The sequence below is a fragment of the Ascidiella aspersa genome, chromosome 6, assembly GCF_963924565.1.
Source record: "Ascidiella aspersa chromosome 6, kaAscAspe10.2, whole genome shotgun sequence".
Classification (NCBI taxonomy): Eukaryota; Metazoa; Chordata; class Ascidiacea; order Phlebobranchia; family Ascidiidae; genus Ascidiella; species Ascidiella aspersa.
The window spans coordinates 11,189,620-11,203,028 of record NC_139452.1 but is presented as its reverse complement, the minus strand read 5'-3'; the positions used below and the strand labels follow the sequence as shown (position 1 = coordinate 11,203,028).

Genomic DNA, 13,409 nt, shown 5'->3' with positions numbered 1-13,409 from the left:
TGTGTTTCACTTAAAAGTGGCTGTGTAAATGCTAATTCTAGATTTGGAACCGGGCGGAAAGGCAATGAGATACATTGAAAGCGTCAAATTGAACAGTCTTCCGCTTTTCTATTGTAAAGTTCAACCCATTGTTAAAAAATGTACCCCGCTAAAATGAAAGACCCGCACATGTGTTTATCAACAACCGTACTCTACCCCGCTAAAACCGCTGCATTGTTTGGTGAAAATCAGCCTTTACCTGGCGTTGTTGTATCTTCGTGTGTGCCCAGCTCCGGCACTTCAAACCGCCGTGGCCTGGTTGTGAATAAAAAACACTCCCGAAATCCGTCGCGTTTCGTGGTTTTACACGTGCACACAAGGGCTCCTGTTTTCCCCGCAACTGGACACCGCCGGGCACTCGACGCGTAACAAGCGAAAGACTTAACCTGGAATCACACCTTTCCGCCTGCGTAAACCACAATGCGTGTGTAGGCTGGCGCACGGCCGCTTCACGCCACTACTTCTCTCTTTGCTCGACTGCCTTTTACACGAGTGCCCCTGCAAATCCGCCTTTCCCACGAAGGCGCACGTCCGAACCGGCCGGCAGTGCTTTGTAACCCAGTTTGGGTTCGACCCGGTTTCTCTGGCACGCCAATCAAGTCCGCATGGCGCAGTTTAATTTTGGCGCACGTGTTTTATAGTTCATGCACATTTCGTCGTTTCTTGGCATTTTAGAACTATTTTGCCTAATTAAAGTTGATAGCTAAGTGGCCTATTATTTTAATTGAAGTTATTCAGTTAAGGCATAATTAATATTGTATGGCATTTTCAAACTCTGTTAACGCTTTGTAATGCATTATAAAAAAAAAGAAATTCTAGGTTTCTGATACGTCGCCAATCACTTTAAAGTTCCATATTGGTTTCGATCCGATATTATCGGGCGTCGTTAATAGAGATAGATCGTTATGTCGGTTTACTGATATTATCGGTCGATATTCCTATTCGTATCAGTAACAGATTATGTACTATGAAAATAAAAATTTGCTTTTATGTTCAGTTAAGTTAAATTATTCCCATATTCCAGGCAAGACATTGGCCATCTAAAAAATCGTTTATCGATATCAGCTTAAAAAAGGTGATATCGGTCGATCTCGAATCCCTAATAAACATTCTTGGTATTCGTGAAATCATTGCTGCTGGTTTTGCCTTTAACCTTTGCATTTTTGCTGTAATACCAACCTCTTTGTAAACGAGTTAGAATCGGTTTGGCGCCAGACGCGGTTCGTTGTTTTTGCCGTGAAAGCAACGACCCTCCAACCGCGAACCCAATTAACCCCGACTGCCACAAAGGCCGGTTTCTTAGGCCGCCACGAAAAGTGTCATACTCCCTTAATCAACCATGCCTTGGTGCCTTATTACTGTCAATCACTGGGCTCAGAGAGCGCCACTTTAGCCTTTTACAGACATGTTTATGAACTTCCCATACAGGCTAAGGGCTGCTGACTTAGTGCGAAAATTAGTTTTTAGCTTGTATAACCGATTGATCATACCTAAACGTACGAACAACTTAGTAATAAAGTCATAGTCCATGTACGTTCACATTTAGTTTTAATCGGCCGTCCTCCCAATTTTCCGCGAGTTTACTTCTTAAAATATGTAAAATACATTTTTTATCATTCTATACCTTTTTTGATTGGCTGTTTTGAATTAGTTTTGGTTACATATCAGAAGTATAATTTATGGAAGGCTTAAAGGGGACTTCAAATATTTCCATGCAATCACAGCGGACTGCTGACATTCAAAATCACGACCACGACACATCTTTAACATATGAAACCTGTTTTGACTTATATAACCCAGCTGGTGAAAAAACAGTTTGCAAATGAATGCTAACAACAAAAAGGTCGAGTGAATCGACGTCATCTCAAATATGACGTTTTGATACGCACTTGCATTATCTCCAGTTAATCTTAAAACTGTTTATAAAAACAGGGAAAACTAAAATCATTTCTTAAAATTTAACAGAAATATATATTTCGCCTATAAGGCATCATCATGTCTTATATTTTACCTGTTTTTATAAACAGTCTTAAGATTATCTGATACGAAAACAGGAATCTTTCTTTTACATTTTATTGTCTGCGGTAGATTCCTTTCTTCCTAAAGTGTTTCAGATTATCACCAGTTGATGTCACACCTTAACGTATTTGACATTGATATTCATTTTTAAGCTACATTACAGATCTGTGCATGGTACCTAAATTTAAAACACGTATCGTGAAGTGAACACTGAGTAAATGTCGCAACAACACGCGAGCACACTCAAGACAAAAGCGACCGTCGCATTGGCTGCAGCCGAGTTTTTGGACCAGCTCCGTTGTCATCTTGAAATAGCGTTTGAGGCGATAACAAGGCCTGTCCCTTGAGCGCCGAGCAAAGCTCCATCCCCCAACCTGTTTACCCCGAGCCTGAGCGCTAAGCCGCGCCGTATCGACCGCCGACTCGCTTTCCCCAAACAGTAAACGCATGCGGTTAAGCAGCGCTTGCCTTTCTAGCTGGGAACTTGTCTTGCCGGCTCGTTTCACGCTTTCGCCGTTCAATGGCCACTTTTGTTTTCGCGGTTTTCTATGCGCCGGTCGTCCCGCTAGCTGAATCATCCTTGACCGCGTATCTGGGGAATCGTTTATTTTTTGACAAGCAAGCACATCTTGCGGTCTGTCGGCCGACTCAGAACGCTTTGCCAGTGAGAAAAAAAAACTCCGAACGCTCGATACTCGGTCTTTTTTATCCCTGATACCTGTAATATTTGTATTTAAAGAGAACTGGTCTAATATCTTACATTTCATGGGATTATGGATCATATTATATTTTAGAAAAATAAATAATTAATTTATTTAATCAGAGGTTAAAACATCTACATATGACTGAAAAATCGCCGTGATTCATCGTAACCGTAAGATAGAGATCAGCATTTATTGTGAGACCGAAATAGCTTTACAGGTTAAACTGGTGCGTTGTCAGCAATAAATGTCGAAATTTATATTTGGGTAGTGTAGATGTATTTGGCACCTGAACGTCGGGTCGGTGTTATCAATACGTGTTTCAATACTGCCAAACTTTGAAGGATCGGTTGCATATTAAACAAAATGATTTTGATAATATAGCAAAGTACTCCCTTGACAAAATATGGCTCGCGGTTACGCTTAGTAAGTTATTAACCGAAAAATGTATTTCATACTTAAAATGAGATTATATTTGTGCAAGTAGTTTTGCTTGCTGATTGTATGGAATAAAGACGTTGCAATTGTAAAATCAGCATCAATACTAGCCAGACGTTGTGAACATGGTTCAGGTTCGGTAATCCAGCTCAGTTCATTTTATTTACGTGTAGAATACACGGTAAAGCCACAAATCGTCGTATCCATGTAAATGCGTTGCAGGACACGAGTTGACCTGAACGCAAACCGATGTTCAGTTCATCGACAAGTCTAATGTCGCGCGTAAGCCAAGACCGTCGAAAACTTCCGCGACACTTTGTTGCGCGTCACGCGAATTAATTTCGCGCACTCAAGGCTAGCAATGACGTCACTGCCGACGTCATAGCGAAGCAATAAACCACCCTTATCCGTCGACATCAGCAGGCAAAATATACGCTTGTTTGTCAAGCCCTGTTTACAATCTGTTGAATCTGAAAGACGCCCAAGATCCGTTGATTCTTCTCTATATACTGACCATCGCCCTAGAAATCGTGTTTACTTTGGATTTGTATGCGGCTCCGTATGCCGTGGGATTTGCAAGCTACATCGGTTTGGTACAAGGCGCTCTTAAAATAAACGATGTCGAACAGGCATTAAAGAATGTGTACGACTTTTTCGTTAACGTTTGCTCAAAAAAACTTTACTGAGAACTTTAAGACGTTATATTGAAACCCTAACTAACTTATAGGAATGTTACAACTTGAAGCTGTATTAATGCCCCTAAGTCATAAAGTTCGTGCCTTATCGAAAGTTGTTGTTCAACGTAACACATGTTTGCTTGATCTTTTTATGTTCTCCTTTGACTGCGAGTTTAAATCGATCAAAATGATTTTAAACTCTGCCAATTTGTGATGTGCGGATCTGCAATTTTCGGCGTGTGCGATTTCAGTTGTGCAATTTTTGTAGTTTTCGATTTCACGGACTCCTCGTCAGGCTAGTATGTTCACAAGTGGTAGGTAAATAATGCTTATTGCATTCCCACAAAGATTTCGTGCGTTTTTATGCTTTTAGAGTTTGTTGCTGCGAAGTTTGAAACTCTGCGGCAGTAGTTCTCAACTTTCTCAAATTACATCTTCGCACATGTTTCAAGTTGATTGTGTTGTTCCAGTTCCATTTATAGTAACATTTCAGTAAACTACTCAACGAAAATTCCAGCCGGGATGCCGAAAATCTATTTATTATTTTTGAGGAATGCCGTAATCCATAAAAGGTTTAGAATCACTGCTCCACGGAAAACAACAATGATTTTTGCCGTAGCATTGAAACCGTAATTTTCTACTTGTTTACCCTAGGGGTCGAACAAACGCCAATAAATGTGACGCAATGGATAGATGAAGTCGATTAGGTCGCTTTTCCCCTGGGAACCGTTCGCACAACAATAGCATCGCCTTGTTTATGCGGCAACACTGTTCTACATGAGAAGCTACGATCCACAAAGGCCCTATGGTCGCATTAAAGTTGCGTGGGCGCGACGTGTTTCGACGGTCACCTTATCTCGAACGGGGCGTCCTGACACCGGCAAAGTGGTGCTTGCGGTTGTTCGGGGCAGGCACTTAGCGTTGTGCGGCAGACAGGAGATCATCCCGGTCAAATTGTCACTTTTACTTCGCCCTTACTTTGTCTTAGTTGGAAAGTGTCGCGTTCGCAGCCACGTCGTCGACCGCCGCCGGGATCTGAGCGTGGGATTTCTCTATCGCGAAAAAACGATCGAAATATTGATTGTGTAACCGCCATATAATTGGATGTGCGAATGTTTTTATAATTGGATGTGCGAATACGGAACACATTGTGTACCTGGTGCCTTCGGAATAGGTATTGCCGAAATCAGATGGACTGATTAGGATTGTACTGCATACAAGGCTAGGCTAAATAATCTACAAAGTCTAGCCTAAACTCACGATCTCGGTCATACCTGGGCCGTCGCTTAACCGACTGAGCTTCGTAGGCTTAGTGTAAACTGGTCTTGTTGAGAATTCCGTTTGTTGTTGTTCTTGAAAATAACAACGGTATCGCATTGTCGGAAAATACGTCGTCTTCTAGGTATACGCAATTCGTATTGGAGGAGGCTCGTACGAATTCTGCTTCGTGCAACGAACTGGCATTTAAAGTAACACCAACGACAATGGGACACAACAACAAGCAAATCATGTGTCGCGAATGCACCAAATAAACGACTCACTCTCTGCAATTACCCCCTTCACACCCAGCAGGGTTTCTTACGAAAACCACACGGTATGTCAAGTCTTGAGTTTAAGGAGTTTAAGCGCGAACTTATCGGTTTAACCTCATTTGTTAAGTCGAAATACGTGACAGGCGTTTCATGGTGAGTGACGTGTCCTCCCAACCTTCAGTTTCAAGTCGAAACTATTTACCGTGTTTCGCAATAACTATCCATCTCGAGGCAACTGCAAAGGTGTTCATCATGCGTATTTGCCTCGTGCGGGGTTGTCAGGTTGACCCATAAAGTTTGAAAGCTGCCTAAAGTGAAAACGCTGCTTTTCGTCGCACAACACAAGTTACTGATTTTTACTTACAGAAACGACAGTTTTTGTTAATGTTTTGGGTTTTAAGTGTGGACAACGAATAACAAAGCTATAACCCTTTTTCCGACTTAGAAGAAAATGGGCCCTATAGATAATATAGAAGTTTTTTTCCGTATTTTTGTAAAATTATTTTTTAAATTTTGTTTTCTCGTTAAAGGCCCAGTTTTACATTTACAAGTTGCCTTTCTAATTACCGCCTTAAAATGGCACTGTTGGAACTAACGTTGGGGTCGATGCTGTTTGTCACTTCGCCGCGGTACTCCTTCACATGTCGCCGACGTTAAATCGATGCTGTTTGCCTGGTCGGTGCCTTGGTCCGTATCCTGTCCATCAACTGACAGGCTAATTTAGCGCAAGGCTGCTCCCAGTAAGTCGTCGAGGCGGGCTAATCTCGCCGCATTTCCTTGGGCTACGCCAAATCGCTTCGCACGCAGTTTTAATTGAGCACAAACACACTTGCATTAGCGGATAAGGAGTTCGCGCCCGACGCAAATAATTGCTCCTGCGCGATTAATCGACCCGCCGAGAACGAACACAAACACAGTTTTCAATCCGATTAGGTCTGGACTTGTGACGCCAAGAGCTCGCGCCGCGTTTATTGATTTGTTTGGGAGGATTTTTGGCGCGTCGAGCTTTTGATTCGTTATTCTTGCTTTTTGTATGTTTATTTTATGAACAAATCGGCATTGGACTGAGACTGGTTCCGGCCGGCTTTAGATGGTCAAAAGGTCTTTGCGGATTTGTGGCGAGGTTGTAGGTTAACTTAGGTTTCGTTTCAAGTCATAGAAAACGAAAAGTATCTATAAACTATTGTACAACTTAATTTAAAGAGGTGATGCTGGGCTGTATGACTGGCAACAAATTTGAGGTACATAGTAAACAGATTTAATTATTTCACAGATAAATAGTAAGGGCTTATAGCTGTCAGTTTCGAGACTTAGAAATGCGTGTTGTTGTAGTCCAACGGATAATCCGGCAAATTTGTTCATGTTAAACACAAAACTCTTATATTATGAAGTGAATAGGAATAATTTTAGGAACACTATGCGACCAAGGCGATTTCTCTGAAATGTCTCCAAATCGGTTTGACTTGTTGTTTAAAGTTTTTCGATCGTCGTTTAAAAGGTCAGCAAAAAGCCATTAGGCTCGTAGCGTTAGATCACCAGCGGTCGAAATTTCCCGGCCGGGTGCTGGTGACCTCAGCCGACCTTTAGGTCGTGCAGTAGGGAAGCAATCGATGCAAACTATCGATTCCGGGATTAGTCGGCATCGTTAGGCCGATTACACACGCAGGACACGCTGACATTGACAATTAAGTGCGGCAGTCGGGATCTTTTCGTGGAATAGCACAGTCAAGGTTTTGGTATGATTTGCCGCCAATACCCATCACGCAGGCGCGGTTTAAATTAAGCGTCCAACTGCAAACGCTTCGTTCGACGAACAGACGACCCTAATGTTACTAGACGTGCCGTGTTGTTGCTGACATGCTCATGATAATGGAGGCGATGTTCTATCCGTAAGTTTGTAATTTAGAAATGTAGGTTGTGTTGGCAAGGTCATGACCTCAGTTGAAGGAATTTCGACATGTCTACGCCTTACGTTTCACATAGCTGTGTTTCAATGTTGACTTAATCTTTTTGCAGTCGAGATTACCTTTTGCAGAAAGTGCATGTCTCAAATTTAGCCTTTGGTGGACAAGTTTAGGAAAGATTTGCTCCGCAATTAATCGTTTTAAGTAGAACTATTCTTTTCACGGTTTAGACTTGTGTTGGTATGTTGCTGTTTAATCCAGGTTGTTTTACATTACGCACTATAGCACTGTTACTCCTTGACATAGTTAGTTGCTGCTGTGCGACAAGGGCACCAGCTCACGTCGATTGACATGTTGGCTCAGCATCGACAACAGCCGCCCAAGCTACAGCACGTTCATCAAGAGGTGAAATATCAAGGATGCAAAAACAAATCCAATTCGAGTTTTTTTGTACTCGACACAAAAATTGCCATCTTTTATAAACCTTACCTGTATCGTTTTATTTTTAAACCTTACGGGTGGTCGAACAATTAAGAACATGAGCGAAATTCACAAAACTATAGAGAGACTTCTGAAATGGAGCAAAGTTTATTATCGTGCAACCAGCCGAGAGTGAACTGTGGAGGCAACAGGATATTTAAAAACTTGTTGACAAATTATGAATATTGTGCATTTTTACAAGACTGTGCTCTTTGAAGCCATTGTGTTTTTTTTTAAAGCAGCAACACTGCAATGTATCACCATATGAAATACTATAGTTTGACGCGGTGTTTTATAAAAAATATTTCTGTTTGGTCACTTAAAATACATTAATAATGATCGGAACCTGGTATAAATAGGGACATTAACCCTATATCAATTTTTGAATACTTTTCACCTAGCAGTGTGACAATACCTGTCAAAAAATCTTGCGTCTAGCAGTTTGTCCACGTCTTCCCTGTAGGTTTCCAGAAGCCAGAAAATTGGCTAGTCCAGAATGAAATCATTTTAAGCATTGCTTTTATGTTAAAAATCACTTTATGTCAACAGCAAAACTTTACATTAAAACTTTTACAGAACTAAGGCATAATCTGTCACGTTACTTGACTGTGTCGAGTATTAAGGGACAAAGTATAAGTGTACAACCTCTTACTCTAACCCGAAATGGATAATTAGTTTTAGCTTTTTAACGTTTCGGATTTGTTTTAGATGGAAGAACTTACGATAAAGTGCGAACAGGCCGAAGAGAAAGCGGAAGACGCCGAATATCAGGTATTTTCTATTTTCCGCCCCCTATAGGCGCAAGCGTTATACCGTATTGCAGTGATTTACAAACTGTGTGTGATTTCTGTAAAATACTCAACAAAAATTCCAGTCAGGCTGCCGAAAATCTAATTATTATTTTTGAGGGGTGCGGTAAGCCATACAAGGTTGAGAATCACTGTTCAAAAAAAATTGTGAAAAATTGTTGTTTTAGTATGCTGCAGGTAAAATATATTATAGCGTTATTAGAGGCAAACATTGACCAAAACGTTTTTAATAACTCAAAAATTCTGCATTTAATTAAAAAAAAACGTTAAATTTTGGCAACGTCACTTTTGTTCATAAAACCATGGCGCTTTTACCTAAAAAGAAAACAAAAACTAACACGTTTGGGGTTCGGCTTTCAGGCACGCTTGTTAGATTTCGGCAAACGTGCATAGAGCCGTTATCCTGAGCGGCACGGCTTCACGCTCGTTTCTCTTCCTTGCAGCTGAACCTGCTGCGAGAGAGCCTGGCCGGCGTCCCTGGCGCCGCGGATCAGGAAGAGCGCTTCTGCCGTGAAAAGCTGGTGATGGTGGAAGAAAGATGCCTGGAGCTCCTGGAAAGAAATGCAAGCTTGGAAAAGGAGCTTGAATACGAGGTTGGTGTATGAGTGCAATTTGCGGGGCCTGCGTTTGTTTAAGGGTATGGGGTTATGTGATGGGCAGCTCGACTTGATTACCATATAAAGGTCCTATCGCTCTTCTTGTGTTATTCTTTATGCTATTTTTTAATGATTTCAAAGAAGCACAAAATACATTAAATCTTAGTCTGTTATACTTCTCTTTTTTATATTTTGGTCAAAAAATATCTCTCTCCGACCCGATAGTATATTATGTCGCCTATATTGCGAAATAGGTGATGAAAACTTAATGCACAAAGGTAATGTTTCCGTGTACTAATCCTTGATTTGTTCTAGTATTGGAAGTCATAGTTTTCTTTAGTGGTTCGCTTCGGATCTTCCGACAATAAACCTTTGCTTAACCGATGCGGCAATCAGAAAAGCATGGCTAAAACGCCCAAAAGACTTTGCATCAGATCGGCACCAATACTACTCTTATACCCTCCGAGTACTGATACTATAACTTGCTATCGGGTATTGACTCCAATTCGAAAATCTTAAGACATCCCTAGTTAAAAGGATAATTCAGTTAGCCCTTCGGAAAAGTTAATGATACATTAAATTAGTATTTGGGTTTGTTCTGACCAACCGTGGTTGTACAAAACCTTTAAATTTTCAATTTTTTACGCAAATCTGGTTTAAACGGTTTTTACAATCTATACATGTGATGATATTTAAGATTAGCAGTCCATCTTATAATATACAGTTGTTTTGCATTCATCTTCATGTAAGACAAAAGGGTGCTTATAAAAGTTTACGGTAGATTCGTGTTCAGTTAAGTCGTTGCGACATCCTCCTTCTGTGCCCTGACAACCACTCAACTGGACATGTAGTACATTGCTCAGCAAACATAAAAAAATCGTAAATATCCACACGAGCGATTCATTTTTGTTCTAAAGCCATTGGAAAATCAGTTAATGGCTCAACAAACACGAAAACATCGTAAAATATTCACACGAGCGATTCAATTTTGGGCTAAAGTCATTGGAAAATCAGTTAATGGCTCAACAAACACGAAAACATCGTAAATATTCACACGGACAGTTCAGTTTGGGATAAAACCATTGGAAAATCGGTACTTTTTCTTGTCGCACTGTCCCGAGTTTGGACTTAACAGGCTGATATGCCGTAAACAAGCCCCTTTCCTGCGATTTCTGTTTTCAGACTCGATGACACTTGTATGTGCAGCCAACCAGTAGCAGTTGGTGCCTGTCAAAACCCTCTTGTCTCGCGGTTTACATTCGGTTGTATATGAGCTTACCAAAACCCACCTATACTCAACGAGATCAACGTCGGCATAAAGAAATACACTAGGTATCGCGTGCATAAATCCTATCAAGAGCAACGCCACCCACGAACGCAAACCACCCACCAGCAAAGCAAATTACCAAAAAAATGTATAAAAAATGTAAAGGCTCCTGCAATATCAACGCCGCGCACTTTCTAACCCTCCCCACGCGTTTTAACCTGGGCGACGCTTACCAGTAAACAAGGGCGCGTACGATTCCGATTTTAAAGCCAGACTAAGCCGCTGTGGATCCCGCGGCTTGGGCAGGGCCCTGTAATGCGAGATGCCGTGTATTGGCCCGGCTTACGCAGGTATTGACGTGGCTTGCCGGTGGCGGCTTACGGCGTGCCATTCGCGCCTAGTTGTCGCTGTGTGTTGCGCAGACATCGACTCGTGGTTTTGCATTCCGCCGCATTCGAGACACCCAAATGCCGCCAGTTTGTTGTCGCAACGTCGATGCGGCTGGCAAACGGGCTGTGCCCTAAACAGACAGGATATTAGCCGACGGAGCGTAAGCCTCGATAAACAGCTCGGGTAACGCGCCACTTTTTGTGGATTACGTAAAGAACGCAAATGGTGCAACTTTGCACGCGATTTAATTAATTTTGATCAATTTTTTGTGTGTGATATTTTGGTGTTGGACTTATGTCAGGGTCTAACGACTATAACCCGATCTTACTTTTGTAAATGACTTCGAATGCACCAGATCACATATTTTTTAATTGCCCCTGCTGACTAAAGTTCCAACTTGTTATCTTGCAAAGGAAAGAGAAATATAATTAACCGAATTTTACTAAATCCCCAATTTTAAAACTGTGCAGTCGACGGCATTTACTCCCAAGAAAGTTCTACAACGAAGGAACATATGTGCTCTTAATACAATCTCACTTTTTTGACCGTGTTTTACAAATCTACGTTAAAAGCGGCCAATATGCTTTTTATTTCGATGTAATTTAACTTTATTCTTTTACCTTTATCAGAGATACCTGAGGAAGCTGGAAAAGGATTCTTTGCACGAGAAAGCAGTCAGAATCAAAGAGTGGGTGAGCGGAGCCCTAGGCACGGTAAGCATAAATTGCATGCTTCTAAATAAGAATTGTAAATAAAAAGCTTTTTTTTTGTGTGACATGAAAAAAATGGTCACGCATTTCTTGTTTATGAATGTGACATCATTCAAAACAAACCAATTACAACGATATTTAATTCAAAGATATTGTATTCATGGAATGTTTTTTCTTAAATTTAAAGCAAAGTAGTAGACGTAAAGGTTGCTGTTTATCATCGCGACCATTGCAATTATTCTGCGGTGTTTTGGAATTCCAAGTCTTAGTTATTTATAATAACCTTCCACCCTTAAATTCATTGTGTTTGGTCCAGGCCTTTAGTATATAAGTAAATACTGGGATGTAGGTTTGGTTTGAAAATTTTCGTCGGGAAAAGTGTGCCACACCGGAATCCAAACAAGATTGGAATCTAGTATTAATTTAAATGATAGATACTTCATTCGGAAAAGTAGAAAGTGTCGCCAAAATTTTGGTTTCTCAAGCACTCACAAGCACTCACAAGCCCTGTCTAACTTTCCTTTCTAAAACTTTGAGTTCTAAGTCGAGTAACACGATTTCCCCTTTCTTCAGGCTGAACAGGAAAAGGAGGAATTGCGAGCTTCGAACCACCGTCTCACCGCAGCCGTACAAGCAATGCAGCAAAGGCTCAAAGGTCAGAATCGAAATATAACACAATATACGCAATTTTATACGTTTCCTGCCGTTTTAACCATTTGTTTGCGATTTTGAGTTGAGGGTGTCACTGTAGCCGAATTATATTTTCTATTTATTTGATTGTATCGAGTAAATGTTTTATACGTTTTTTTAATCATTGTACGTCCTACACCACACGTTACGCCGCGTTGTTTCAATTACGACATACCTGTTTTGCCCAAACTCACTTAGCCAAATTTGTTGCATCCTGAAGAAGAGTTTGTGCAGAGCCGATATCGTTAGCCGGCGCCATTTCAGAAGTTGTTAATTCCCGCTAAAAAAATGATGTGTGTATATATAATATGGTCAAAAAAATGGGAAATAAACGGTTGCGGATATGCCAGCTGCACTATGTCCAGAATACAACATTATGTGTTTAGTAATATTTTTACTAGTTTCACAGATAAGTACACTATAATCAACATGTATAACGCACGCGTAAATTTGCCTAAAAATCAAAGCCAAAAAAGCCTGCGTATTTCTATAACTCAATCTACAAATAGTAATCTCTGTTATCGAAAACCTATGCCGAAATTCCGCTGTTTACAATTACATAAACAAAAGTACAATTGTTGTTAAATGCAAAATAAAACGCTTGTTTATGTATCACGGTCTTTCTATTGCAGAGCTGCTCGAAACTTCGTCGTCACCTTCGGCGAAACGCCGTAGTGGGGAGATCCCCCTGGAGCATGACGTCATCAGTAAGGATGTTGCGCAAACTACCGACATCGCCACAGCCCGGCCCCTGTACACCGATTGCTGGCAGAGCAATCCACTATTTGGCGATTTGGTGAGTTTGAGAGCTCGTTACTACAGTGTACTGTATATAGCCTGTTAGCTAGCAGCAAAGAAATTTAAAACACACATAGAGGTTGTTTTTAAAAGGCTAACTAAGATTTTTAAATCATTGTTGGGTCATTTTCTTTCTTTAATCTTCTCTTTTATCGTTGATATTTCCTATTTTCTGTTCTAACCTGAGCTCCTTATACCTTCAGGGTCAACTGACTCGATAACCACTTTGTGGATCTTCGTTGATCCTTTGCTACTGTGATCGCATTGTAGCAACAAATAAACAGTTATCTTATCATTGCCAAAATCGTCAAACTAACATGAAAGGTCTAGTGTACCGTGGTAATTGGTGTGATTAAGCC

The 13,409-nt window shown here is 40.9% G+C and overlaps 1 protein-coding gene across 1 annotated transcript in view; it reads left to right on the top strand.

Annotated features, from left to right (window-relative positions):
• LOC146139711 (pleckstrin homology domain-containing family H member 1-like) overlaps window positions 1-13,409 on the top strand; it is a 53,231-nt gene that overhangs the window by 10,691 nt on the left and 29,131 nt on the right. The window contains exons 2-6 of the mRNA XM_083391439.1: window positions 8,499-8,561; window positions 9,043-9,192; window positions 11,482-11,565; window positions 12,136-12,217; window positions 12,885-13,048. Of these exons, the coding sequence (XP_083247565.1) occupies window positions 8,499-8,561; window positions 9,043-9,192; window positions 11,482-11,565; window positions 12,136-12,217; window positions 12,885-13,048 (543 nt within the window). The remainder of the gene's footprint in view (window positions 1-8,498; window positions 8,562-9,042; window positions 9,193-11,481; window positions 11,566-12,135; window positions 12,218-12,884; window positions 13,049-13,409) is intronic.